The sequence below is a fragment of the Tinamus guttatus genome, unplaced genomic scaffold (assembly GCF_059628265.1).
Source record: "Tinamus guttatus ecotype Peru unplaced genomic scaffold, ASM5962826v1 Tinamus_guttatus_pri_ptg000307l, whole genome shotgun sequence".
NCBI classification, from domain to species: Eukaryota; Metazoa; Chordata; class Aves; order Tinamiformes; family Tinamidae; genus Tinamus; species Tinamus guttatus.
The window spans coordinates 2,289,683-2,313,401 of record NW_028288841.1 but is presented as its reverse complement, the minus strand read 5'-3'; the positions used below and the strand labels follow the sequence as shown (position 1 = coordinate 2,313,401).

General features: G+C 53.7%; 1 protein-coding gene across 2 annotated transcripts; it reads left to right on the top strand.

Moving 5' to 3' along the window:
* The first annotated feature begins 867 nt into the window (after window positions 1–867).
* Window positions 868–23,719, top strand: FAM107A (family with sequence similarity 107 member A). 2 transcript variants are annotated; one of them, XM_088528333.1, is made up of 5 exons: window positions 868–912; window positions 10,708–10,771; window positions 18,846–19,020; window positions 22,063–22,219; window positions 23,021–23,719. In XM_088528333.1, the coding sequence occupies exons 1-5, from the start codon at window positions 889–891 to the stop codon at window positions 23,126–23,128; spliced, it is 528 nt and encodes a 175-aa protein (XP_088384459.1). In that variant the 5' UTR covers window positions 868–888; the 3' UTR covers window positions 23,129–23,719. The 2 variants fall into 2 exon arrangements, with proteins under 2 accessions (XP_088384459.1, XP_088384460.1); XM_088528334.1 differs by lacking the exons at window positions 868–912; window positions 10,708–10,771 and adding an exon at window positions 11,489–11,527.

The window sequence follows — 23,719 nt, the reverse complement described above, 5'->3', positions numbered from 1 at the left end:
TGCGCAGGCCCAGGGCGCTGCCAGAGTAAATATGCCAACTATTTTAAGCCCCCTCAAAGGATCTGGATGTCTTCACAAACCAAATGAAATGCAGGCTATAAGCCATCAGGGTGAGGGCACGGCGTCGCGGAGGGTATGGAAAACCACAGCCCCCTTCCTGCTTCAGGGAGCAGCTCCTGGAGGAGTTTCTGGTCCTCCAGCACTTGAGCACTAATGCTGAGGCGGGACGGGGCCTCCTGGGACCGTGATCCTCCCTCACGGCGCCGGAACCTCTGGGGCCTCAGCCAAATTCCGGCAGCACCTGGTAACCTCGGGATTCCCCACTGCTGGCTCAGCCGCAGCAGCAAACAGCCTCCTGGCACCGTCATGGCAGTGAGAGCTTGAAACCCCCCTAAAGGGAAAAATCTTGCTTTTTGTTTCCCTTGTGGCACTGGTTTATTTTGACAAAATCCCAAAGCAGTGTCCGTGAAAGATGCTGTGTGCCAGTGAGGACTTGCAGCAGCGGGGCCCGGCAGGAGCCCCGCGCCGGGCGAATCCGCGTCCTGTGACATCTTGCCCTGTCAAGTGCAATTACCGTAATCTTCCGCAGCCCCTGGGAAGACGGGTGCCGGCTTAGGAAGCGGGCGCCCGCGCGGCATGAAAGCTGCCTTTGTGCCGGGCAGCGCCTGGGCGCCCGCCAGCCCTTAGGTGCACGACAAAAAAATGAGCTCTCCACGTGCCGGGAGACGGCGGGGACGGAGAGCTCCGCGGCGCGGCCCCTCGGCGGCCCGGCTGCCTCCCGCCCGCGCCTCAGCGCCACAGCGGCCGCGGGGCCGGCAGCCGCCCGCCCGCCGGGCCCCCTGCGCGTAGCGACGACGCTGACGACGCCGAGCCGGCCGTGCTCCCACCATGGGAGCCACTCACGGCAAAAAGGTACCGGGGCCGAGGCGCTGGCGGCTGCGGGGCGGCCGCGGGCTCACGTGTTGGGGGTTTCCCGCCGCGTGCTGAGGCAGGGATTAGCGGCCCGCGGGTGTCGAGTGCTGTGCGTGAGATGAAGTAACGCGGGTGCGTCCGGGAGGGCGGCGGGGTTGGGATGGGAAGGGTGCGTGTTGGCTTTCTGCCGTGGCGACCCGGGGAGCCGCGGGTGCCGAGGCGCAGCCGGGCTCGGGCACGCGGGTTCCCCTGCGTCTCTTCCCTCCCGCCACGCGCTGTGGCACAAATCATATCTCGAGCTGATCCCCCCTGAGGGACTTGTGCCTCCTGCCCCAGTGCCTCCCTCTGCTGTGGGCTGGCTGCCGGCATCCAGCCCCGGGAAGCACTCCCAGCACGAGCCCCATCATCCCCCCCGGCATTCCCAAGCCTGGGAATTGCTGCCAGCTCCTTCCCCTGGGAGGACGAGCCCTCAAGGGCTTCTCCTTCCACCCCAACTCCCAGGAGCACGACCCATCGTGCAGCCCTGAGGGAAACGCTGCCTTAGGGAGCCCAAGCCATGCAGAGAAGGCTACAAACAAACACCTCGGGGACCAGACGTCATTTTGCTTTTATGCCCCATGCAATCAGTGCCTGGAGATAACGTCAGCTCTGTGCGGTGGCGCCGCCCTGCGCCAACACTGCTGTCCCTGCACCTTGTCCCGCGCGCGCTCCACATCGGAAAGGCGCTCGTGCTCCACGCTAGCTCAGGCACAATCAACGGGCTCCACGCATGCCCAGACGCAAGCTAAGGCTGTAACACCAACACTGGGGCAATCTCGGTCTCACTCACACCCAGCAGAACCGACGCAGGAGCAGACTCATGGGACAGGTGGGGAGCGAGCCCGGGACGGCATGCGGAGCACTTCTGCGAATGGTCCTTCAGGGTCACTTCAAGTGGGAATCTACAAAACAAGTGACAGAGCATGAGGAGAAACTTCCCAGCTTCTTGTTGTGGGCCTTACAGCGGATCTGGTGGTGCAGAGCAGGCAGCTTGGGCCATGCACCTCTGGTTTCCATCACGACAGTCCTCCTTCTCTGAGAGCACCAGTTGCCCCAAGGAGCCTGGCTTCCTCCAGGGATGTGCTTTCCCAGCACAGACTCTTGTCGTTGCCCTGGGAGGCAGGGGAAGGAGGTCACAAGCCTAAAAGAAGGAATTAAAGAGGGTCGCAAGCAGCTAAGAGAGCAGAAAACACTGAGCCCATCCATGGCAGGGTGCTCATCCTGCCCCCGGCCGGCTGCCTGCCCTCAGTGCCCCTGCAGTACCCAGTAGCAGCTACTTTGCTGCGGGGAGCCAGCCCGGCTGCCCCAGGAGGGGCTCCGCACGCTCAGAGGAGCTCGGCCTGTGTGGAGGTGTGGGCACGGGCCTGCAGAAGTTTGCATCTCCGCTGGGCTTTCTGGCTCAGGAGTTGGAAGAAACATGCTCAAAGTCAACCCAGAGGAGGGGAGTTAAAAAATAAATCAGGGCTGATCTGAGGCGCTCAGACATTTCTCTCTTTTCTTGGACCTAACGAATTGGATGTCCCTTCCCAGGACGCTCAAGAGGGTCTGATCCTGTGGCCAGTCCCTGAGCCATCGTTCACGCGGCTCCAGCACCACATCCTCTGGGCCTTGGCACATTTGCACGGCTGTTATTGAATGCAGGGAAAGGAGCTAGTGAGGCAGGCTTGGCTCCAGGCCACCCGCGCGGGGCTTTGCTGCATTCAAAGCTATCAGTTCCATCCTCCTCTGCCCCCCAGCCAGGAGCTTTTGGACAGCTTTCCCCTCTGCTCCTTCTTCCTGAAACTGTCATGCTAAAAAGTGGCCTGGCTTTGAAAGGCACCCAGCAGCAGGCGCTTGCCAACCCCATCAGCCCCAGAAAACTTTAAGCTGTTTCTTTCTGCGAGCACAAGAGGGTCACAGATTTCACTTGCACCTCAGTTCCCAAACATTGCCCAGCTGGCCCCAGCGTGGCCCCAGCGAGGCTGGCACCGAGCAGGGATGCTGGGCTGAGGTTGGCAGGTTGGGGCTTTCCCCTGGCCTGAGCCTCTCCTTCGAGCTCCTTCATGCACGTTTCCAGGGCTCATGGCACAGCAAAGGGGGCTGAGCGCCGCGCTGGGTGCTCAGCACCTCTCACCAACACTGACACAGGGGTGCTCTCAGATGAATTTAGTCCTCAGTAGCGGCACGAGGGGTTACAGGGAGCGGGATGCTGCTGGGACAGGACACTCCTGCTTGCAAAGGCTGCAGCTGCTCCCAAAAGCCCCATTCCGGCATCTCCAAGCTCACATGGGGACAAGGCAGCAGCAGGACACAGGCTCAGGATATCATGCTCTGCCCAAGAGCCCTTTGCTTCGGCAGGGGCTCTGCTGTCTCTCGGGACAGGCTTTGCAAGGCAGCCCGTGGCCAGGAACTTTGCATAGCAGGCAAGCAACAGAGCCGTTTCTCCAGGGAAAGTTTCCTGTCCCCAAATTCCCAGGAGGGTCGGTTTTCACTCGCGTCAGATGAGCTGCGATTAGGCTCCCTGCCGAGCTTTGCTCCGCCGCTGGTTTGAAATAACGAGGAGAGGGGGCAGCCGGCCAGCGTTGGCAGAGAGGCCTCACGCGCCAGCAGACCCGGCTCCTTGTGCCCTTGAAACGCCTCGTGCCAGCAGCAAAGGGATGGGACGGGACCGGGGCCTCAGGGGGACATTGAGCAGGGAAGGTCTCCGTGCAGTAGCGCTGCTCCCACCCAGCAGTTCCCAGCCCTTGCCCATCTCCCAGGCCCTTCATCCACCTCCAGCTTTTCCCCACCAAATAGTTCACCCCAGCCACACCGTATCCCTGTGGCCCCGCTGGCCACAAGTGCGTTTCGGGAGCTTGCCGGGCGGCATCCCGGGATGCATGCGGAGCACCCGGCAGCCCCGGCGCTAGGGCTCCGGCGAGCGGCTCCGCTTGCTGCCAGATTGCTATGCCAACACATTTCATTGCACTTTTATGGAGTTTTCTCACCAGCGATAAAACACATGTTATTCACACGATGCCAGAGACGAAGGTTTAAACACATACGCACAGAAAAAACCCCACTTCAGCTCTGAAATAAAGAACAACTCCTAAAAATAAATTATATATGTGTATTCCCCTGCAAAAGGAGGGGGAAGAATTGCCCTGCTCTGCCCCTCTTGAGCAGGGGGAGGCTCTCAGGCCGGTGAGCAGCACGTGGCCCTTTGAGCAGCTCTGCTAGGGGAGCAGCAGGGTGAGGGCCCCGCAGGCGCCTCCGGAGCATCCGGCAGGCTTGGGCTATCGGGGGGATGGTCTTGATTTTCACAAGGCATCTGCTGAGCCTGCTGCTTCAACGCACGGGGAGTGTGGCAGAGAGAAAGGGTGTTTCTGTGGGTTTTCCACCCACTCTGTAAGAGGCAGGAAACGCATTTCCCCACCGAGGCTGAATGCTGAGCAAGTGGCTCCTCTCTCCAGCCCCACGACGGGCAGATGTGCCAAGGTGGATGTCCATCCCATGGGTATAACGCTGATCAGCCCCGTGCACACAGGGTAACTCAGCTACCTAACGAGATCTGCCATGGCAAGACAGACAGGCCACGTGAAGAGGGGGGAAGTACCTGCAATTTCCAGGAAAGGAGGCAACAGGTCTAACAGCCCCATGTCCACAAGAGAAGCCTTTGCTACTGTTTTTGTTCACCGTGTACAATAATCTCATAAAAAAACTAAAAGGTAACCAGCACTGCCCTCTCCTTGCGTGTTTTCTAGCAGCTCCCATTTTTCCTCCCATGTCCCTCCAAGCTCTTCTCGAGACACTTCATCCTTCCTACGGTATTTCCCCACTATACAGACACATATTTTTATATGTAGACAGCAACAGGCCATTCATTATAAATTGGGATTATGGAGCGATGACAACACGGAACCACGGGGAGAGGGGACATTGCACTTGCCCCCAGCTGGCAGGCGCATCCAGGATTTTCCTAGCTCTCTCTAAGGGCTATTTAAAAGCCCGTCAGCCCGTGCTCGCACCAGCCCTTTCAAAGCCTCCCTGTCCCTGGCCAGCACAAGGGCCCCCCGAGGGATCTCGCCCGTTTTGTTGCTGGGAAAGCGGCCGTAGCCCCTGGCATCGGGGTCCTCGCTTCCGCTTTCAGGGCCAGGGCTGCCGCTGCCAAGGCCCGCGAGCGGGGCGAGTCCCGCTGACAGCCCCTGAAAGCCACCGGTTGTCTCGCGGCACCGGGAGCAATTCCAAAGCAGCGGATGTAAACGGGGAGCCGCGGTGCTCCAACACCCCAGGGCGCCGCGAGGAGCATTGGGCTGTTGGGAGGGAGAAGGGCTTTGTGGCGGGGGACAGGAGGGGAAGCAGATGACTTTGCACGTCAGAAGCGCTCCCGAGCGCCTAATGAGATAGGGGAGATCACCGATGAGCAGCCCATCGCGGTGCAAAAATAGCCCGTGCCAGAGAACAACAGCTCAGGCTCACGGGGCAGCAAGCGCCTGGCCGTGTTTGATGCCACGTCCACCAAGCCCTTGATAGGAGCCCTCTGATATGACTTCATCCTGCTGCCTCCTTCCAAACTCCTCATCAGCCCTTTAAAGCCTCCCCAGTGGAGGCTCGGGGGGAGTCCCATTAAGCAGAGGTTGCTCTAGGCTTTTTCAGTGCTCTCCTACAACAGGGTGCAGGGGGTTCCCGTGGGGGGTTCTTCCTTAGGGAAGAGACTGTCACACAACCCCACACCAGGGCTGTCCTTTGCTCGACCAGCCCAGCAAGGCAAAAAAGTTATTACATTTAAAAAATAAACTAAAACAGGAAAGGGAGAGAAGGCAAGAGGCACTTGGGAACACACAGCCCTGGGCCAACCTCATCCGCTGGTGACAGCAAAGGGGCAAAATCCCTTTTCCATCCTCCCCTTCCTGCCTGGATGCAGCAGGTGAGCATCATCCCAGCAAGGAAGTCAACAGAGAATCACACCAGGAAGGGGCCGGAGCATCCCAGCTTGGGGACACTGAGCTCCTTGCTGCTTGCTCCAGGCCTTGGAAATGGGGTCCTGGCTTTATTCCTTACCTGCTCAGCCCAAGCCCCCAGCAGCACTGAGCGGAGCAGACAAGATAACCATGAGAGCTAGTGCAAGGTGCCCTCTGCTCCCAAAGCAGCTGAGGTTTCTGCCAGAGAGGGTCCATAGGGGCTCAGTGCAAGTGGCAGCCAGTTTGGCCACGGCTGGGGCTCTGCCTTCCCCGGCCCTCACGACCACTTGCATTTGTGGCAGGATCAGCAAGTGCCGGCTACGAAACGGGGCACGTGGTGCAGCACAGGGACCCTGACCCCCGAAATGAAACCACGAGGCAGAGTTAGATGAGGTTTCCGTGCACGGCGTTTCCCTCGGCCCCGCGTGTCACCTCAGTGCCCCTGACCGACGCTCTTCCCGAGGTGCCCCCTGCCCTCCTCGCAGCAGGAATCCCAGCTGGAGCGCTGCCGACTGAGCCGCATGCTCACGGCCTCGGGCAATCCCGTCGCCGCTTGCTCATTAATCCACTGGAAAATCCTGTGCGGCTCCTTCCCTGCATCAGCCCCAGGGGGGCTTTTCCCTGCGGCCCCAATCAGTCCCGATTTACCAATTTTGGGGCTGCAGGGAGCGCTGCCAGGGCCAGGCTGGCTGCGAGGGCGCGGGTCCCGCTGGCATGCAAAGGCCAGCGTGGCGTTCAGCTGTGTCAAATGGTGTTTTTGTTATGAGTAAGATAACACAAAGTGCTATTTCAAGCATTAGCAATTTTCTACTCGAATAGGTCACAACGTGGCCACCTGGCTGGTGCTCCCTGAGAGCCACTCGGGCAGCGGTAACACGGGACTAGCCCTGTAATGGGACCTAGAGCCCAGCCTCCTTGGGCAAGCTTAACTTCACAGATTGCCATGGTCAAAATTAAAAAGAAAAGCCCCCGGCTGCCGTTCGCCCTCCCGAGAGCATCAGCGCGTTAGCTCCAGCAGCCGCTCCACGTTAGCTCACGAAACACTGCAGACCTGTGCAGCTCAGAAGCCCGGCAATGAAACACTACACCAGAGCTCGCCGCTTCTCACAGTCTTTGCAATACGATAGTGAAGTTGTCCACAGCATGGCCAGGGCCCAGGAACACCAGCCACCAGCAGTGCTTGAAAGACCCAACCCCACCATGGGTAGGGGGGTTGTAAGGGCCAGGCAAGGACAGTGGTTGGGGGTGCCCAAACTAGGGACAATTTGGGATGGGACTCGCGCTGCGCCCGCCAGGACAGCAGATTTCACGGCTGCTGGCTCAGGAGCGCCTGCCTGGGCCCCAGTACCGGTTTCTGGGTGACTGCCAGTCTCGAATACAAAAGCTGCCAAAACAACATTGTCCCACAGTGAGCTTAGAGCAGAGGAATGTGCACCGTCAAGCCGCGGGCAGCAACCCGCAGCGCACAGAGCATCGTTCTGCCCCGGGAAAATGCTGCTCCTGATGGCGGTGGCAATCCCGACGGCTGCTGTGCCGTGGCAGCGGTCATGGGGGCAGAGCACGGTCCAAGGGGCTCAGGACAGACCTATCTCCATACCTGCTTTCCTCTCCCTCCTGACTCTGCTGTAGCGCAGCAGTTCCCCGTGCCATCTCCAGCATGGAGCTGGCCCTGATCTCCGGTGCTGGGACATGCTCATTTTGCCTATGTTTCTCTCTAAAAGGAAAATGGCATCATCTAGGCAGAGGTCTGCACCAGCTTGCTGAATTAAATAAGCCAGGACAGCTCACACAGCAAGGCATTGCAGGAAAGCAGTCAGGGAGCTGGCAGATTTCTGTGCCTTTCTATCACGGATAGAGAAAAGCCCAACTTGTCCTCCAAGGCTTCTTCCAGCGGACGATTTCATGGAGGTTTGGATCAGTCCCAAGTGCTGCAAGTGAACACAGGTAGAGCAGAACCAGCAACTATACATTGGGCAACAGCTTAAATAACACCTCTGTAGCCAGGGCCACATGAGAGATGTTGTCGTACAGAAAACTGGCAGCAGCTAGAGGAAGCTATTTTGAGCTAATAGCAACGGTAGAGCAATTTGGCTAATCGTTAAAGCTCATGTTTTGTGCCTTCATTGCACAGAAATGCCGACTTTGATCTACCAGCTACAAATACCTTGTTTCAGATCGCCACCGACTCCTTCAAAGACTCCAGGCTAAGCAATAAGACTATTGCAATCAATGGATGTGTTCGTTCACCCAACACCAAGGTTGGCACTTGCTGGAGCAACTCAGGAGTAAAGCACATTTCTCTGAGCAATTCTGCTCCTGAGCAGGCTGGTGACTTCCACCCCTGCTAATGGTGCTGTCCTCACAAACCCTGTCTGCAGGAGCTCCACATCAGGCTGCCCAAGTCCTCGGTGGGTGGTGTCTTGCCCACCTTCGTACCTCCCCAGCACCCTGGTCTGATTGCACAATTTCTTGCTTCATTTATTAGTTCCGGCTTTGAGTGCAGCGCAACACAGATGCTGTAACTGAGTGGCTCTTGCATCGATCTAACCTTGCCTGCAGCCACCCTTATCTCCCTTTCTGTGGCTTGGAGTCTGACCCTGCTGACAGCTCACTGCTCTAACCACTTTCATCAAAGCACAAACATGATCCAAAACTGCTGGCTATTAATTTTGCGGAATATTAGAGCAACGTGTTGAACAAGTAACACTGACTGACAGTGTACACAGGGAGGCTGGCTTTGGACTACGGCAGGAGTGTTGCACTCCTCAAGCAGGGAATTGTGGAGGATTTCTGCTTACAGAGTGGGTGGTTAAAAGCATCACGTAGCAGGGAAAATGCCTCTGGAAAGAGAGCTGCTTCGCTACACTACAGAGCCTGGGCTGGGAGCTGTCCTGCTGGGATGTAGCAATGCACAGTCTGGGACTAACAACATAGAGACCTTGGTCACCAAGGGGCAGTGACTGCCACATTTGGAGGATTCTAGATTTTATTATTTATGGCTTCTTCCTCTGTGACAAGGCGCAGGTGTACTGCATGCAGCTTGGAAAACACAGGGGTTTTGGAAATAGCAGGCAGGCATTTTCCACCCATGTGCTGCAACACGCTCTTGGCCTCTGAGATCCCCTGTCGACAAATGAAGCTCTGTGACTCCTGCAGTATCGCCCAGGGCTTGGGGACAGACTCCCACCACCCACTGCGCCCCATGGCGAGCAGATAAAAGTCTCTATCTCTGGGCAATCATTAACTCCTTCCCCAGAGGGAGGCGAGAAGCCACCCCAGCTCTGCAAACACACTCATGGCACAAGTGGTGATTTGCCAAGGTGAAAGAGCTGTGCAGGACAGCGTATCCAGCCCTCCTGTCCCTTGGAGGACACCAGGGCATCAAGTGCCATGCAGACTCTCACAGTGATAGCCTGGGACTTTGCCACCACCAAAGTCCTCAGACAGCCAAACCAGCGCAAATTCCCAACTTCCAGTGACACTGCATGAAGTTTGTGCTCACTAGGCCTCCCATCCCTGGGAAATGGAGCAAGACGAAGGGCCGGAGCCTCCTCATCCAGTCCCTGTTGCTGCAGGCAGCCGACGTCCAGCATTAACTCCACAGAGGGAATGTTTAACCAGCCTCCAGGTCCTGCAGCGAAATCGTAGCCATCCCAACCTCTATCTCATTTCTGCTTAAGGGCCACCTGGTTTCACTCTTGCCACCAATTCTCCAGAGTCCCCACCAGTCACCAGTCTATTCCCCATGCCAAAGGGCTTGGGGTGACCCACGGGACCTCTGTGGCTTTCAGAGCAAGGTCGGATGGGCCACAGGGGCTGCGAGTTACAATGGGAGGTCTTGAAGGTGAACTCTGTTGTAGAACCTGGTCCTGGGACACGGGGACATTGCAAGGAGCCTGTGGGCACTTTGCCACTAGATAAGCATCACCTAGCAACTGGCTGCCTTGACACGGCCACCTCCAGGAGCTCTGCAGAAACACAAAGGCTTTTTGTTAATCCCAAAGACCCGGGCGCACTGGTTGAGATCACTTACTAATTTAGATCCCGAAGTGAATGCCAGTCATAGGACTCCTAGAAAACCAGCTTTGCTGTCCAACTGTCCTTGGCTGCAGGAGTTCCTACGCATCCCCAGAAACTGCTTCCCAGCAGAGCAGACCCTGAACGTGGGAGCTGCTCACACACTGCGCCGTGCACTGGACACAAGTACGTCCATGGCAGTAGCTTCCTGTTTGCTCACGTGTTTTATGCAGCCTAACGCAGGGCCCGAGGGAACTTGCTAACCCCAAGCTCAATGCTCCCACCTTGGGCTGCTCAAAAGTAAAGGGTCTGAAGCACCTGAATTGCAGGTTTATTTTGCTCATGCCAGAGGCCCATGGAGCAGCAGGGCACAACACCCAGAAGGGCAAAGGGGGAAAGCGCAAGCCTTGCTCTAAAGGAGGCCCCTCTGCAGCTGCAGTCCTTGTCTACCAGCACAAACTGTTGCTGGTTAAACCACTACCTCTTCTCTAACCTGTGCATGGTCACGAGTGTGTGAAGGTGCACACAGAAGCAGACACCGCACACTCAGAGGAATGCAGGCCTTCCTGCTCCGGCAGTTGAGACTCCACATCCGTCAAAATTAAAAACCAGGACAGGAAAAAATAATAATAAAAAAAAGGACTTAAAAGTCTTAGTAGCAAATGACTGGTGGTTCCTCCTATGCTTCATGATATTCTTCTATTTTAGAAGAATAGATATGCAATCACATGCCTGACTTGGGAGAAAACGCCCGCATGATGGGAAGGATGCTCCATGAGTGCAGCTGGGCCCCTCTCCACTTCTCTGTCTTCTCTTGCAGAAGGAATATTCCCTCCAGGCCCGGGGCCAGAGCCGGAGCGGGAAGCCATCCAGCAGCGGCCCAGGTGAGTGGTTCCGTGTTGCACCATGACAGGGGGCTCTCCAGGATGGGGAACACACCGGGACCCCCACCAGGATCTCAGCATGGCGAGGGCTCAGCACGAAGCGGGGAGAAGAGCTCGGCCCCGCGGGGAAGGAGGGCGGCAGGGCCGGGCCGGGCCGTCTCCATCGCGGGCCCGGAGGACGTTTGGGGTGCGCTGGGCTGTTGCAAGGGGAATAATTGCAACGCCCAGGACTAATCCCGGTAGCGGGAGCGGTTGCCCTGGCGCCGGGTTTTGCTGTTGCAGCGGTTGCTAAAGGGAGTGGGCGTGCGGCTTCCTCCGGGGCGATCTGATTTCTCCGGGAGGGAGCGCGTTTAAGGCGCGTGCAGGAGACGTTTGCCCATCCAGGAGCGGGGCTGCGTCCCTGCCGCCAGCTCAGCGCACGGAGAAACCCGGCCTCAGCGCGCATGAAGAAGGGTCTTGGAAAAAGAAAAGAATACACATAGGAGCTTTTTTTGCCACTGGTGGAAAAGCATCACCTGGCAAGGAGCCACAAGGCAGCAAGCTCCTGGCACGGCGCAAGCCCTCAGGCTGGGCAAGGCCGCGGCGTCGGCGACCGTCGGGATGGCGAGAGCGGTGGGGAGGGCGCGAGCGCGCAGCGGCGGGCGCCACGTGACGCCGCATCCCCGCTCCGGCTGAGGCGACGCGGCGGGAGCAGCGCAGCAGGCGGCGGTGCCATGTCGCGCGGCGCGGGCCAGCGGGCCACGCTGCTGCGATCAGGTAAGCGCCGGGCTGGCGGCGGCGCGAGCGGCACGCGGGACTGCCCCGGGCGCCCGCGGCTCGGCCCGCGCGTCGCTGCGGCCCCGCACGGCTCCGTCTTGTTGGCCTAAGAGGAGTTTGTGCCTCGGTGGCTTGAGAGCCACTTGTAGCTGCGTTCAAGGTAACTTCCTTCAATACTTCAGCAGCTGGGAAGCAGCAATTCCCTGCTTCTGCCTCTCGGGAGGGCTCTGGGTGCCACGGTGTGCTCCCAAGCAGTGCCGTGCTCCCGCTCGTCCCTCCTGCAGAGCAATGAGGCTGCACGGGGGATCAGCGCTAGTGTCATCCCAGCAGCATCACTCCAAGATGGGCTTTTCCCTCTGTATTCAGCAAAATACCTTTGAGCTACCTTAAAACAAATCATTCATGACTGCAGTGTCGTGCTGCTCTCCTACCCTGGCCAGTGCCCAGAGCAAATATTGGACGGGGTATTAAAAACAAGTTTGTGATTATCAAAGAGGTCGCGGAGCATCTGTCACCGCTTAACGAAACCAGGCAAGCTGCTGCACAGGCCATTTGCAAAACGGCCTGATATCCTTGTTAATGGTTAACGGCGAGTGGGATCCCAGGCTCAGCATCTCGGCTTATCGCCGTGGGAGGCATTTAAATGCAATTATTAACTAGCAAAATCAATGCCGCCCGGACCGAGAGCCGGAATCTGCCGCTGCCGAAGCCCCGGGGCTCAGGTGGGCCCGTGGAGCGCCCAGCACCTGGCAGCCCAAACCCGGCGACTGCGCCTTCCCTGAAGGTACCCAGAGCTGGGGGAGAGGGGTGCTGAGCTGCACGCCGTGTCCCAGCCCCCCGGGAGTCCCGATGGGGGGCACAGCAGGGTCGGGACCGACCGGCAGGACGGGTGGGGAGCACTGGAATTCCCTGTGAGAACCACTGGCTGCGCTGGGGGAGCACTGGAAGGGCTGGCGGGGGCACTGGCGATACGGGGGGGTAACACCGGGTGCCAGCGGGGAGCTCTGCCTGTACAGGGGAGCACAGGCCGTGCTGGTGGGGAGTCCGCGCTGGGGGGCAGTGGCTGCGGGCAGCACCGGCCCTGGGAGCCCTTCGCGGAATGGGAGCAGCGCGCGGCAGGGCCCGGGCAGGGCTGGGAGCCGCTGCGACTTGTTGCACCAGCGACAGAGAAACTCCCGGCCCTGCAACCACACACATAGAAAAAACAGAGTTTGAGCCCCAAGTGCTACTTAACAAGAGGAAAATCCACAAACGGCCCCACAAACGATGGCTTTCCCCGAGGCGCCGCTCGCGGCTAAGCGCCGCGGTGGCTGCAGCGCCACGCGCCTCCTTCCGCGCGCCGTGACCTTGCTGCTGTCCTCCTGCCCCTCAGTCCCAGGCCGTCCACCTCGGGTTACAGCGTTACAACGCCAGCATTAGGCTCACTTAATTATTTAACGCGATGGATTTCGAGCAGCCAGAGGCTCCGTGCACTCCCCCTTGGGATCGTGCAGCCGGCTCCGGGTGCTGCCGTTGCTCTGTGCCTCGGCCCAGGGTCCTGCAGGGGAGGAATCAGTGCCGCAGGTGGGAAGCAGGGCCAGCCCCACACGCCAGGGTCCTATTAGCACCTGCCTGTCTCGGGGCAGCTGTACCAGCACTGCTGCTATCCCTCGGGAGGCACTAAGCCGCTGCGGTCATTAAGCTAATGTGGAGGCATTTTGCTCCGGCTCGGCTCCGGTGCAGCAACAAGCAGATTAGTCGGGGTTTTAAGACACGCTGCGCAGCGCCTGCCCCAGAGTGCTGGGATTCTGCAAGCCCAAAAGCCCGTCTCCGCGTGCGGCAGCGGCTGCCTCCTACTAACGATGGCCCTGCGGTACCTTGGTCCTCCCTGGATCTACCAAGTGTGCAGAAACGTGCAGGAAGCGCCCGTTGAAAAGCAAGTGTCCTGCTGGGAGGATGAGAGCAGCTCAGAAACGGCACCGCTCGCCTGCTCGGAGGCAGATCCCCACGCAGGGTGGGCAATGTGGGAAAGGAGGGCTCTCCCTGCAAAGCTTGGAGGAGCAGAGGCCACTGCACAAGTGGCACTGTCCTGCGACCCCGCAGCAGTGCAGCAGAGAGCCCCTAGTCCCTGCAAATCAGCTAAACTCCCCAGATTTGCACAACAGTCCAAACCCCACTGTTGTTTTTCCCATCTGTAAATGTGTGCGGGAGGTGCTCAGCAGGCAGCAACATCAGACCATTTCAGCACAGCTCTCCCAGCATATCCCAACTGTCTCCTTCCCTGCCACTGCTATGAGGATTATAAAGCAGACAAATCTTTACTAGACTTATAACAAATTAATACTTCCTTTCATTAAGTTGTGATTTTGGAACAGGAGTCAAACAAGTGCTTTTTTCTGACACTTCACCCCACCAAAGCTTCCACCAGCCAAGGCACCAGCTTGGTGGATATGACTGAGACGTCACACAAGCTCCTCTAAAGGCCCGAGAAAGGCCACGTGTGTAGGACACACAGGGATGTTTTGGAATTGAGATGTGCAAGACTGCCAGTTTAAAGCTCAGGAGGTCTCCTATGGATCATGCACTGCCTCTCGCGGGTCACTGTGTGGTTTGTGTACGGGATGCCAAGGTGCACAACAGTCTGAGTGTTTCCACTATGTTCCTCTTGCATTAAAACATGCACTACAATAATTGCTGCCCCTCATCACAGGGAATGCGCAGCACTCAGCTGGACAAGGCCTAAAAAACTTGATCTAAGCTGGCCTGTTTGGAGCAGTCTCGTCTTTCCTACCAAATAACAGGGTCTCACAAAATAACGAACACGATACCATCTGACCCGGGTTTCCCTTCCCAGAATAATGCCTTTTGCCTATTTTATTGCTGTTGACATTTTGTAGAGGCTCATTCTCTGCCCAGAAAAGGATTCCATAAAACACTTGAGAAAGGGCAGTTTGGGTCCTTTTCTAGCTATTTACCCAGACTGAAAACCTCTCCCTAGACAGTCTGGTCCAAAAATCAGTGCTCAAGCAGTACAGACAACACAAGTGAAGGAGGGCAAACAATATTTGTTTGATAGATTCCAGCTAAAATTAAACACCAACCTGTGCTGCAGAGGATAACATCAGTGGCCTTGCAGGTTAAACCTCCTAAAAACCAGTCATACAGCATTGCACTGCCTCAGAGCACTGCTGAACACGGAGAAACTCGGTTTGCAGCTGGGTCATAGGACGCGCGAGGGGACGGAGAGCCTGGCACGGGGGAAGGATGACGAGCGGGGAAGAGTTTCGCGGTGCTTCAGCAAAGCAGAGGTCGAGGGGAAGGAGAGGTGCTTGCTGCCCACTGTGCAGGCTCATCCCAAAGCTGCGTTCAAGGTCCTGGGATCCCATGGGCAGGGGGACTGCAGAAGAGAGACGTCTGGGAAGGAATTTCACACAAAAATCTGCAAAAAGGGGCTAAACTCGGGCCTCCTGCTACGGCCTCTGTTCTCCTGAAACACTGCAAATCCCCAGGTGCTGGGCAGGAGCCCAGAGAGCTGCCCTAAGGCTTTTTAAACATGACAGCTCTGGATTAATTTTCTTTTCAGTCTTTTTTCTTTCCCCTGCTCCTGTGAAGAGCTGCTGGAATCAGGCAGCCAGCTGCAACCAGACCCCTCAGGCTACCTGCCCCTTCCAAGGCTGCTAATCCCCTTAACATTCCTGGGGATTATTTTCATCCTGACAGGACAGTGAACAGGGAAACCGGAGGCAGCTGAGAGCGGAGCACAGAGAGCAGCAGCGGTCCTGCCCTGTGCACAGAGGGACTCGAGGGCAGCCCACTGCATAGAGACAAGGCGATGAACCCTAAATAAATGCTCTGTGGAGCGTGTCTCTTCTCAGCAAGGGAAACTGCATCAGGGATGATCCAAAAAACAGCAGCAAAGGGAAACCCAGCTGAGCCCCCATCTCGGGTGCCTGATCCCGGGCAGGGGCCTGACAGGCCCCACGGGTCTGTTTAGGGTTTAGGAAACTAAAACTGCCCTTGCCCAGGGCTGCACAAAAGCCACTCAGCATCCCTGGCACTCAGCATCCCCAGCTCACACCACATGTTAGACTCCTAGTAGGGTATATTTAACTATTGTTATCTGTTATTTAATTATTGCTATTTACTACACTTAGGTTTTTCAAGATGCTTAATGTCTCACCAAAATTGCCCAGTGTTGTCACTCAAGAGATGGGGACTAAGTGTAATTGGAAGTGGAAATGGTTTTAGCCAAGACTGCAGCCCCATGATTTTATCACAAGTGCCGCAAACTGACAGCAGATGTGTAAGGGTTTCCGGGATGTCTGAGCAGGATTTTGGGCTTCAATTTAGATCAGAAGATTTTTAAAAGTCATTTTTTTCCTTCTTCTACACTCTGGGGTGGACCTGGGAAAAGGGACAAATGCAAATATTTCCCAGGGGTCTCCTAGAAAACAGAACAAGGTTGGGAGCTCATTTCACTTGAGCAAGGGGTCAAGCTGGGTGTGAAGAGCAAAGGTCTCCCAGTACTTGTGGCCTTGACCTGCTCATTCATGTGGCCTTGCTTTGTATGTGTAGAAAAGTCACTCAGAAATGTCCCTTTCTTGGAAAGCCTCACTCTTTTAGAAACGAGGAAATGGAAAGTATTTTAAAAGCAAACAACAGACTGCATATGTCAAAGCAAACACAACTGCGTTTAAAACAGCGGTGCGAAACCACTTCTATTTGAAAGGTCACACTGCCTTTGCGAGCACAGGGAGGGTGTTAAAATGCACACGTATTTTTTGTTTATATCTTGCCAAGAATGATATAAAAATGTCTACTACCTTTTGCTGATTTACGATGGTGACCAAGGAAGTGCCAGAGCAAAGCCTTGTTCTTTGATCTACAGCTGCATCATGCAAAACCAGGCATCCTGCTGTAAATCCATCGCAGAGACCTGGCTTGATTTACACCTCCAGCACTATAAATAATGACAAAAAGCAGCCTGATAGCAGTCTGTCTCCTCGTACATGGGTATGAATTACATCAGATCTTGAAGATGATAGATCTGCTCCACTAGAAACATTTTGCACTGGGTCTCTATCTGCCAAACTGCAGGAGAAAGGATGCCCCGTCCTTACTTCCAGCATAACCCCAAGCTGTGTTTCAGGAGCACTAATGCTTTTTTTAAGTCCCATTTTTCTTTCTGTGCAATGAAGGTATTTCTTGAATTGTGCCAGATTAAGGTTTTCTGAAGATATAAAACACTCTTTGCATAGCTTCCCAGTCGTTCTCTGGGACAAGGACAGTGCGTGGACCAGGGCAGCAGCTCAGGTACCGCTTGACCTGGCGGGTGGCAGTGACAATATCCACTGCAAGCCAAACCCTCACTGATGGCATCTGCACGCTCTGGACAGTCCTGGCGCAGTGAAAACCAAGCCCAGAGCTACCTGCTGGGTCCTGCTCGGGTAAATTACAGTCATCGTGAGTTCTTGGGCATGCTGAGCTAACAGCCACCTGGCCAGAAATGTTCCCAGCATATTTCAGTTCCTCCCACTCCTTCCTTCCCAGCATTTTGGGCATTTGTGCTAGCTTCAGGGGGAAAGCTAGCACATTTACTTCAGTAAATAGGCTGATAAATTGCTTCTATTTCCCAAGCCTTGGTCATGCGATGCTGGATTGCTTCAGACTGGAAATAACCACATTAGGCTACTAAAATCCCCTGGACTTGACCCCACTGGAGCTCCTGGCTCCCTGGCTGCTTTCCCTCCAAAATGACCCATACCCAGTGTGATGGGATTTGTGCCATCACACAAACCAAACGCAGGAGGCTCTCTGCTGCAGGAGAGGATAGCCCTCTTCTAAATGATGGCAAAGGGGGACTGAAAGAAAAGGGCAACACTAAGTCCAGTCTTTTAGTACCACTGTTCAGAAATGACAATTCAATTTAAAAGATCTGTTATTTGTCAACGTTACTCCAGGGAGAAGCTCTCTTATTTGAGGAGTAAAGGAAGACATTGCTTTGCCACTTGAAATGGGAGGTCATTCATTTCATTCCCACCCAGATGAACCTCTGTTTTACAGCTCCCTTTCTTATCTATCCTCTGCCTTTTCTCCCCAAAAGAGTGAGGAAGTATGATAAAAACAAACTAAAGCAATTTTACCTTGGTGAAAACCCGTTGTGTTTTCTCACTGCTTGAAAACCGGTTTTCATGTAACAAAAGTTGTCCAAAACAGTTGTGCTTTGTTAACCCCTGGCTGTTCTTCACTGCACGCCTCTCCAGAAGGCACCGCTGAGCCCCGGTCTGCACTCGTTTTGATGTTTCATGGCCAACAGTGATGCATAATCCTAGAGGAAAATAATTTGATATAATAAATCACTGTTTCCAGCTTCCAAAGAGCCCTTTAAATAGTTACTGGATTCACCCCAGTTACAATCCTGAAACGGGCTCCGCTTTGTTCCTCTTTGTTCCCAAAGCAGTAGGGCACCGGCCACATTAATACTGAATAAGAAGTTGAATCGTTTCTTCAGCATTAATTCTTACACAATTCTGTTTGATTGCAACCCACTTTACCTTGAGAAAGTACTTACTAAGAAAGACTGACCCTTACCTGCTTTCTCGTGCTTTACCTGTTGATTTCTCTTTTTAACAGGGTCTTATTCTTTTTATACATGAGACTACAATAAGAGGCAAAATTACCAAACAACAATTTCCCTTCCTGCACCACCAACCCATATAACTTCACACTAGGCTTCTCAAAATATTATAATGGTGAGACATTTACAGATGTGGAGCTGCCTACACTCTATTCCTGGGACTTTTTGTGCGGACTGGTAAACTTCCAAATTTTTCAAGTGAGTAGTTGGGAATGAATTGCTCTCTCTAGGCCCCCGATTAGACTGTACACCAGCATAATTACAGTCTGCCCAACTGCACTTTACACTTAAAGACACAGATCACTGCGTGTTTCTTGTCTTGTAATACGTACCTTGCACTCACTTTGTATAGGTTCTTTTGTAATGGAGAAATGGAGAGTACTTAGAAAAAATCAACAGCCTTGTGGTTTGCCTCAAATCCAAGCTGCCAGCACTTGAGAAAGAGCAGAGCTTTGTTCTCACATCCAGAACATTCACAATTATTACAGCATGATCATATCCCGCATGTGTGAATTATGCTTTCCTTGGCACCGGGCTGGATCCTGAATATTAGCCCAGTCGGGTATCAGCAAAGCCTTACGCTGACAAGAGGGGCAGGCACCATCTCTTTTCCTCCTGTTTGGCAGGAGAAAAGAGCTCTAGTTGGCTCCTGTGCTCCAGCACACTGAGACTTCTCATGCAAACACCTCTCTTTTCTTTCAGCATCAATGTACACTGAAATACAGAGAGAACGACCAGACCCTGGGAATATCCTGACTCACCCAGACTACATAGATGGAAACCCAGATCTTATTAAGCCTAAAAAGCTCCTAAATCCTGTAAAAGCCTCAAAGAGTCACCAGGAGCTGCACAGGGAGCTGCTGATGAACCACAAGAGGTAAGAGGAGGCCCCCAACTGCCACTGAAGCAGTCTGCAAGGTGCTGAGCAGCCTGAGCTCATCAGCCAGATGCTGCTGAATGGCCAGAGACAGCCACAACCTGGAAGCTCAGGATAAATCCCTTCACTTACAGACAAAAGATAAAACTTGGCTGTAGCCCCTTTTCTCTCTTCTTTAGTCCAACAATTTCTTTCAAAACAAAAGCAAAACGGGAAACTTCTGCCATTCTGAGGCAGTGCTAAGTCCTCTCTGGAGCTGCTCGCTTTTTCCCCTGCATCTTGAGCCACAAGCTCTGGAAGCTGCAAATATCTGGCCCAAGATCTGTGCGTGCAAGGAATCCCCGCCGTCTCCTTCCTCATGTCCCTTCAGTGTTGAACATGAATGTTCAAACAGCAGATGATGAAGCACTTCAGTATTTGTCATCTCACCGCTGTGGCCTTGATCTCCCAGAACACAATTCCCTCTTAATCACAGTGGAACAGAGCATGACGAAACCGCTGCAACTTCAGTAGCAGAGATGAACAAGGAAATACCAGCCGTTGTTTGTCGAAGCTTTGTGGCTGTCAGATAAGGTTGCTTGGTCAGGCTCAAGAAGGAGCAGAGACTGGTGTCAACAGGATGTGGGACAGCAACAATTCCCCTTGCAGCAGGGCAGTCCTTGAGGCACCCTGTTAATCCATGGGGCAGGAAAGGCCGGGGCTGAGCAGGATAATGTGACAGGAAAGACAGGGCATAGACCCAAGGCACCGAGCAGAGCAAGCAAGCAGTGAAGTGCTCCATCATTTGCTGTTTGAGTCCTACACCTGCCACCATGTCATAGCCACATTCACCATGGGACACTGGCAAAAGGCAGCCCCACCATGACCATCCTGCCACCTTGTGACCACCTCTCCTTTTAGTCCTGTACATCTCAGAGACAGACACTGCTTGTGGACACCAGTCTAATCTTGCTCGTGTTCAGGCCTCCCAAACACTTTTTCAACAACTGTGTAGAACAAAGCCTATTGCAAACAGATATCTACCTTTTCAAGTTGCTTACTGTTGGATCTTTAATCAAATATTTACCCCTTTTTAATTCTTTCTTTTTCTTGATTTAAAATCTGGAAGCACTCAAGCCTTTAATCATGCAGTGTAGGTTATGGAGCCTTGTCAGATTTAGATCAATTTTTATAGTCTCTTCTGGTGTCTCTGGGTTCCAGGACAATCAAATACTGTCAGTCGGTTCACAAAAGCTGCCAAGCTGACATGGATATCCTAGATGGAAGGAGGAACAGTGGTTGTAAACATCCTGCAAATCACTGTCAAATGCAGCAGTTTTGTCTCCTGTTATATGTTACCAGAGAGGGAAGAGAAAGGGAGAGAGAGAGGGGGACCTCTGGCTTGCTCCTGTTTCTGCTTTGCTGTTGTTTTTTCCCCTTAAGCAGAACCAGAAGCAATTCAAGCGAGAGACTTGTGCAACAAAAACCTTATCATAGTCAACACCTCTGGGTACCAGCAGCACAAGCCAACTAAATCAAAGCACAGTAACAAATCCAGAGGCAACATTGCAAACACTGAGCCTCCTGCAAGCCAGGGCAGATTTACTTTCTCTCAGGCCTTTGGAGAGGCACCTCTGTAACACCCAAGTTCTTTCTGGCTTGAAAAGCATTATAAAATCTCTGCTGCCAATTCTCCTGTTAACTAACTTTGCTAATGCAGCTGTGAACTTTGTCCTGCCATAAAGCGTGAAAAGAGGTGGCAATGGAAAGCAATGTTCAACACATTCCCATTCCCTGGGAGCATCTAGGGACTGTGGTTCCCCAGGCGTGTTCCCCAGAGGTTTGCTGCATCTGGACAGTATTTCCCTCTCCTGTCTGCCAATTAAATCTTTAACGACTGTAGATACAACCTCAGCACCTGACATCATGCCAAGAAAGGTGCAAAGTCCACTGGACAAGATGCCTCTGCTTTCTAATAAACTTAACATAAAACAGCCAGTCTTCAGTCAATGGAAACCTCAAAACACCAAGCAGCTCTGTGTTCCTAGCAAGGCCTGCTTGCTAGGAAGTGGGCTAGGACTCCCAGCAGGGCAGAGAGTCACCAGTTTTAGTGATTTAAGCCAGGAAGTTTATGGATTTTACAGGAGGCTGAGTCCTTTTACCAGGGAGGAGAAAAGACTGTTGAACCTGCGTCTTGGAAGGGCAAGAACCATCCCATGATGCACACCAAGCACAGCTGAACTTGTTCCCCATTAACCCTTATCCCTACACATGCACAACTACCTCCATGATCTCCGGATCTGGAAGAGCAGCTGCTAGGACAGTGGCCAGGGTCATTTGCAAAAGGTAAATCTTGGTGTTTAAATTCAGTCATGACAACTTTTGAAGTGTTAGCTTTATGAAGTCAACTCAGAGGGCTTTTTCCAGCTCCTTGCTCCATGTTTAGGCCTGAAGTGTATAATATGTCCTCGCGACATCTCCTGTCCAGCGATCCTGCCCCTAACAAAACAGGATTTTAGCAGCCCCTCTTTCAGATGCATTGATAGGGCTGAATGGGAGCCAGGTGCCTCCTTCATCATCAGCTCTCACTTCCAGGAGAAAAGGACCTTTCATTTTGGCCGCTAAGCCAAAACTCTCCATGTTAACAGGGTTCACTCTAATCTCCAGCGCTGCAGTAAACCTGGATGCACCAGGGAGGAAATGAACTGCCAGGACAATTACTGCAGTTCAATGACTACCCCTGCTGGTGGAAAACAAAAATTCCCTAAATGTGGCTGAAGCTGCTGCTGAAATCATTAAAACTAGTAATGGCATTTCCATTGCCACAGCAGAAGGACAGTAAAACAGGGCTCACAAATCTCCCCACACCTCAGGGCAGCCGCCGTGGTTGCCTGAGGCACAGGCCCCAGCACTAAGGTGCTCCCCATAAAATGCTCAAATCCTTCCAGATGGATTTGTGGCCCTGATCTCCATGTTTGCATTTCGGGTTGGGGACAGATTTTTGGTGGCTGAGCAGCAGGGTGATGGTGCTCCGGCCCTGACACATCTGCTTTTTATCCACAGAGGCCTGGGCGTGGAGAGCAAGCCGGAGCTGCAGCGGGTGCTGGAGCACCGGCGGCGAAACCAGCACGTCAGGCAGAAGAAGGAAGAGGAAGAGGCAAAGAAATTGCAGTCACCTTTTGAAAAAGAGTTATTAAAGAGGCACCAGAGGCTGGATCAGGTAGAATCAAGTTTTTAGGCATCCCCAGGTTACCAAACCCCCGTGCAAGGCACAGAGCTGAGAGTAGATGGGTAGAGATGGATACAGAAGGGCTCAACTCAAAGCATGACTTTGCTGCCCCTGCATAAAATGAGAGCCACAGACTGTAGCTCTCAACATGCAAACAAGCTAAACCCATCCTGGGGCACTGCCAGGGGAATGGTGCCTTGGCCAGAGCAGGCCAGCAGGCCAACAAGCAGGGACACAGGGTGACACGCAGGGTGGCCAAGTTAACTTGCTTCTTTTGGAAATAGAGTAATTCCCTGTCCCATTCAGCAGTATTTGTGCTTAAAATGGATAAAATGGCTTTATTTAATAGCACAGGAGATGTCTTGCAATGATATCAAGCAAGCCAAGACCACATGCAAAAGTCCAACACTGAAAAATCAGATATATGAAACTGAGGGACAGAAGAGCAGCAGTACAACCTGTATATGATAATCCAGTGGTAAGAGCATTTCCCTGGCTCACAGCCCCCCTTTGGAGGGATTCAAAGCTCCTCCTCCTTCTTCCATGCCAGTTGGGAGTGAGGAGCACTCTCCACCTTTTCCCCTGGAGAAAAGAACAAACATTTCAGTGAGCCAGGAAAACTAAGGGTGAAAAAGAGCGTGAGTCAACATGTGACCTACAGAGTCATTCAGTTCTGGGCAATAATAATGACTGGACCCTGAGCACTAATGAAACCAACCATTTGAATGTAGCTAATGAATTGCAGTTTTATCCTTGAGTGGGTACAGATAATGATGACTGTTTGCATTTCAGCTGGAGAAAGAACAAGAGAAGCAGGAAGACCATGCACCAGAATTCATTAAAGTCAAAGAAAACCTGAGGAGAACATCGACAGTGAGTGGGGAAGAGAAAGCAGCATAGCTCCTGCCAAAACTCAAAAGGGATCATACCAAGGATGGCACTAACACGCACACGCTGACATCTGTGTACACGGTGAACACTCACAGTTGCATCTTTGGGGCTCTTTACTGTTATTAATGCTTGCTCCAGTAGAATGCATAAAAAAGGTTTTCCCATCCCAGGAGGGTATCGTAATGGAAAAGGTGCAGTATTCACTAGAAGTACTCACACGAGAAGCTGCAGAGAGAAATGATGTCACTTTTCCCCCCAGATTGTGGGTGGACACTAACCTCCAGCTAACTCTGGGTTGACCCTTGGGACACAGTGAATGTTTAAGCCCGAGAAGCCTGTGGAGAGTTGAGCATTGCCACACGAGCCCAGAGGCAGGCTCACCGAGCACGGGGTAGCAGGAAGGTGGCTGCAGCCCTGGGGAACTTCGTGGAAGCCTTTGCATTACAACCAAAATCTGCTTATTATTGAGAACAACCACAGTGACCACAATGGCTTTCCCATGGGTTACAGGTATTGTACCACTATGCAAGTCAACCTCACGGATATTGTGCATCTCAGCAGCACATCTCTACTATTAAACTGTTAGAAAAATCAGCATCT

Bases quoted from the DNA above. Each gene is read 5' to 3' on its own strand.
- FAM107A (XM_088528333.1), top strand. From the start codon at position 889: ATGGGAGCCACTCACGGCAAAAAG. The intron at 10,772-18,845 runs GTGAGTGGTTCC...CTTTTCTTTCAG, and splicing joins GCCATCCAGCAGCGGCCCAG to CATCAATGTACACTGAAATA. The intron at 22,220-23,020 runs GTAGAATCAAGT...TTTGCATTTCAG, and splicing joins GGCACCAGAGGCTGGATCAG to CTGGAGAAAGAACAAGAGAA.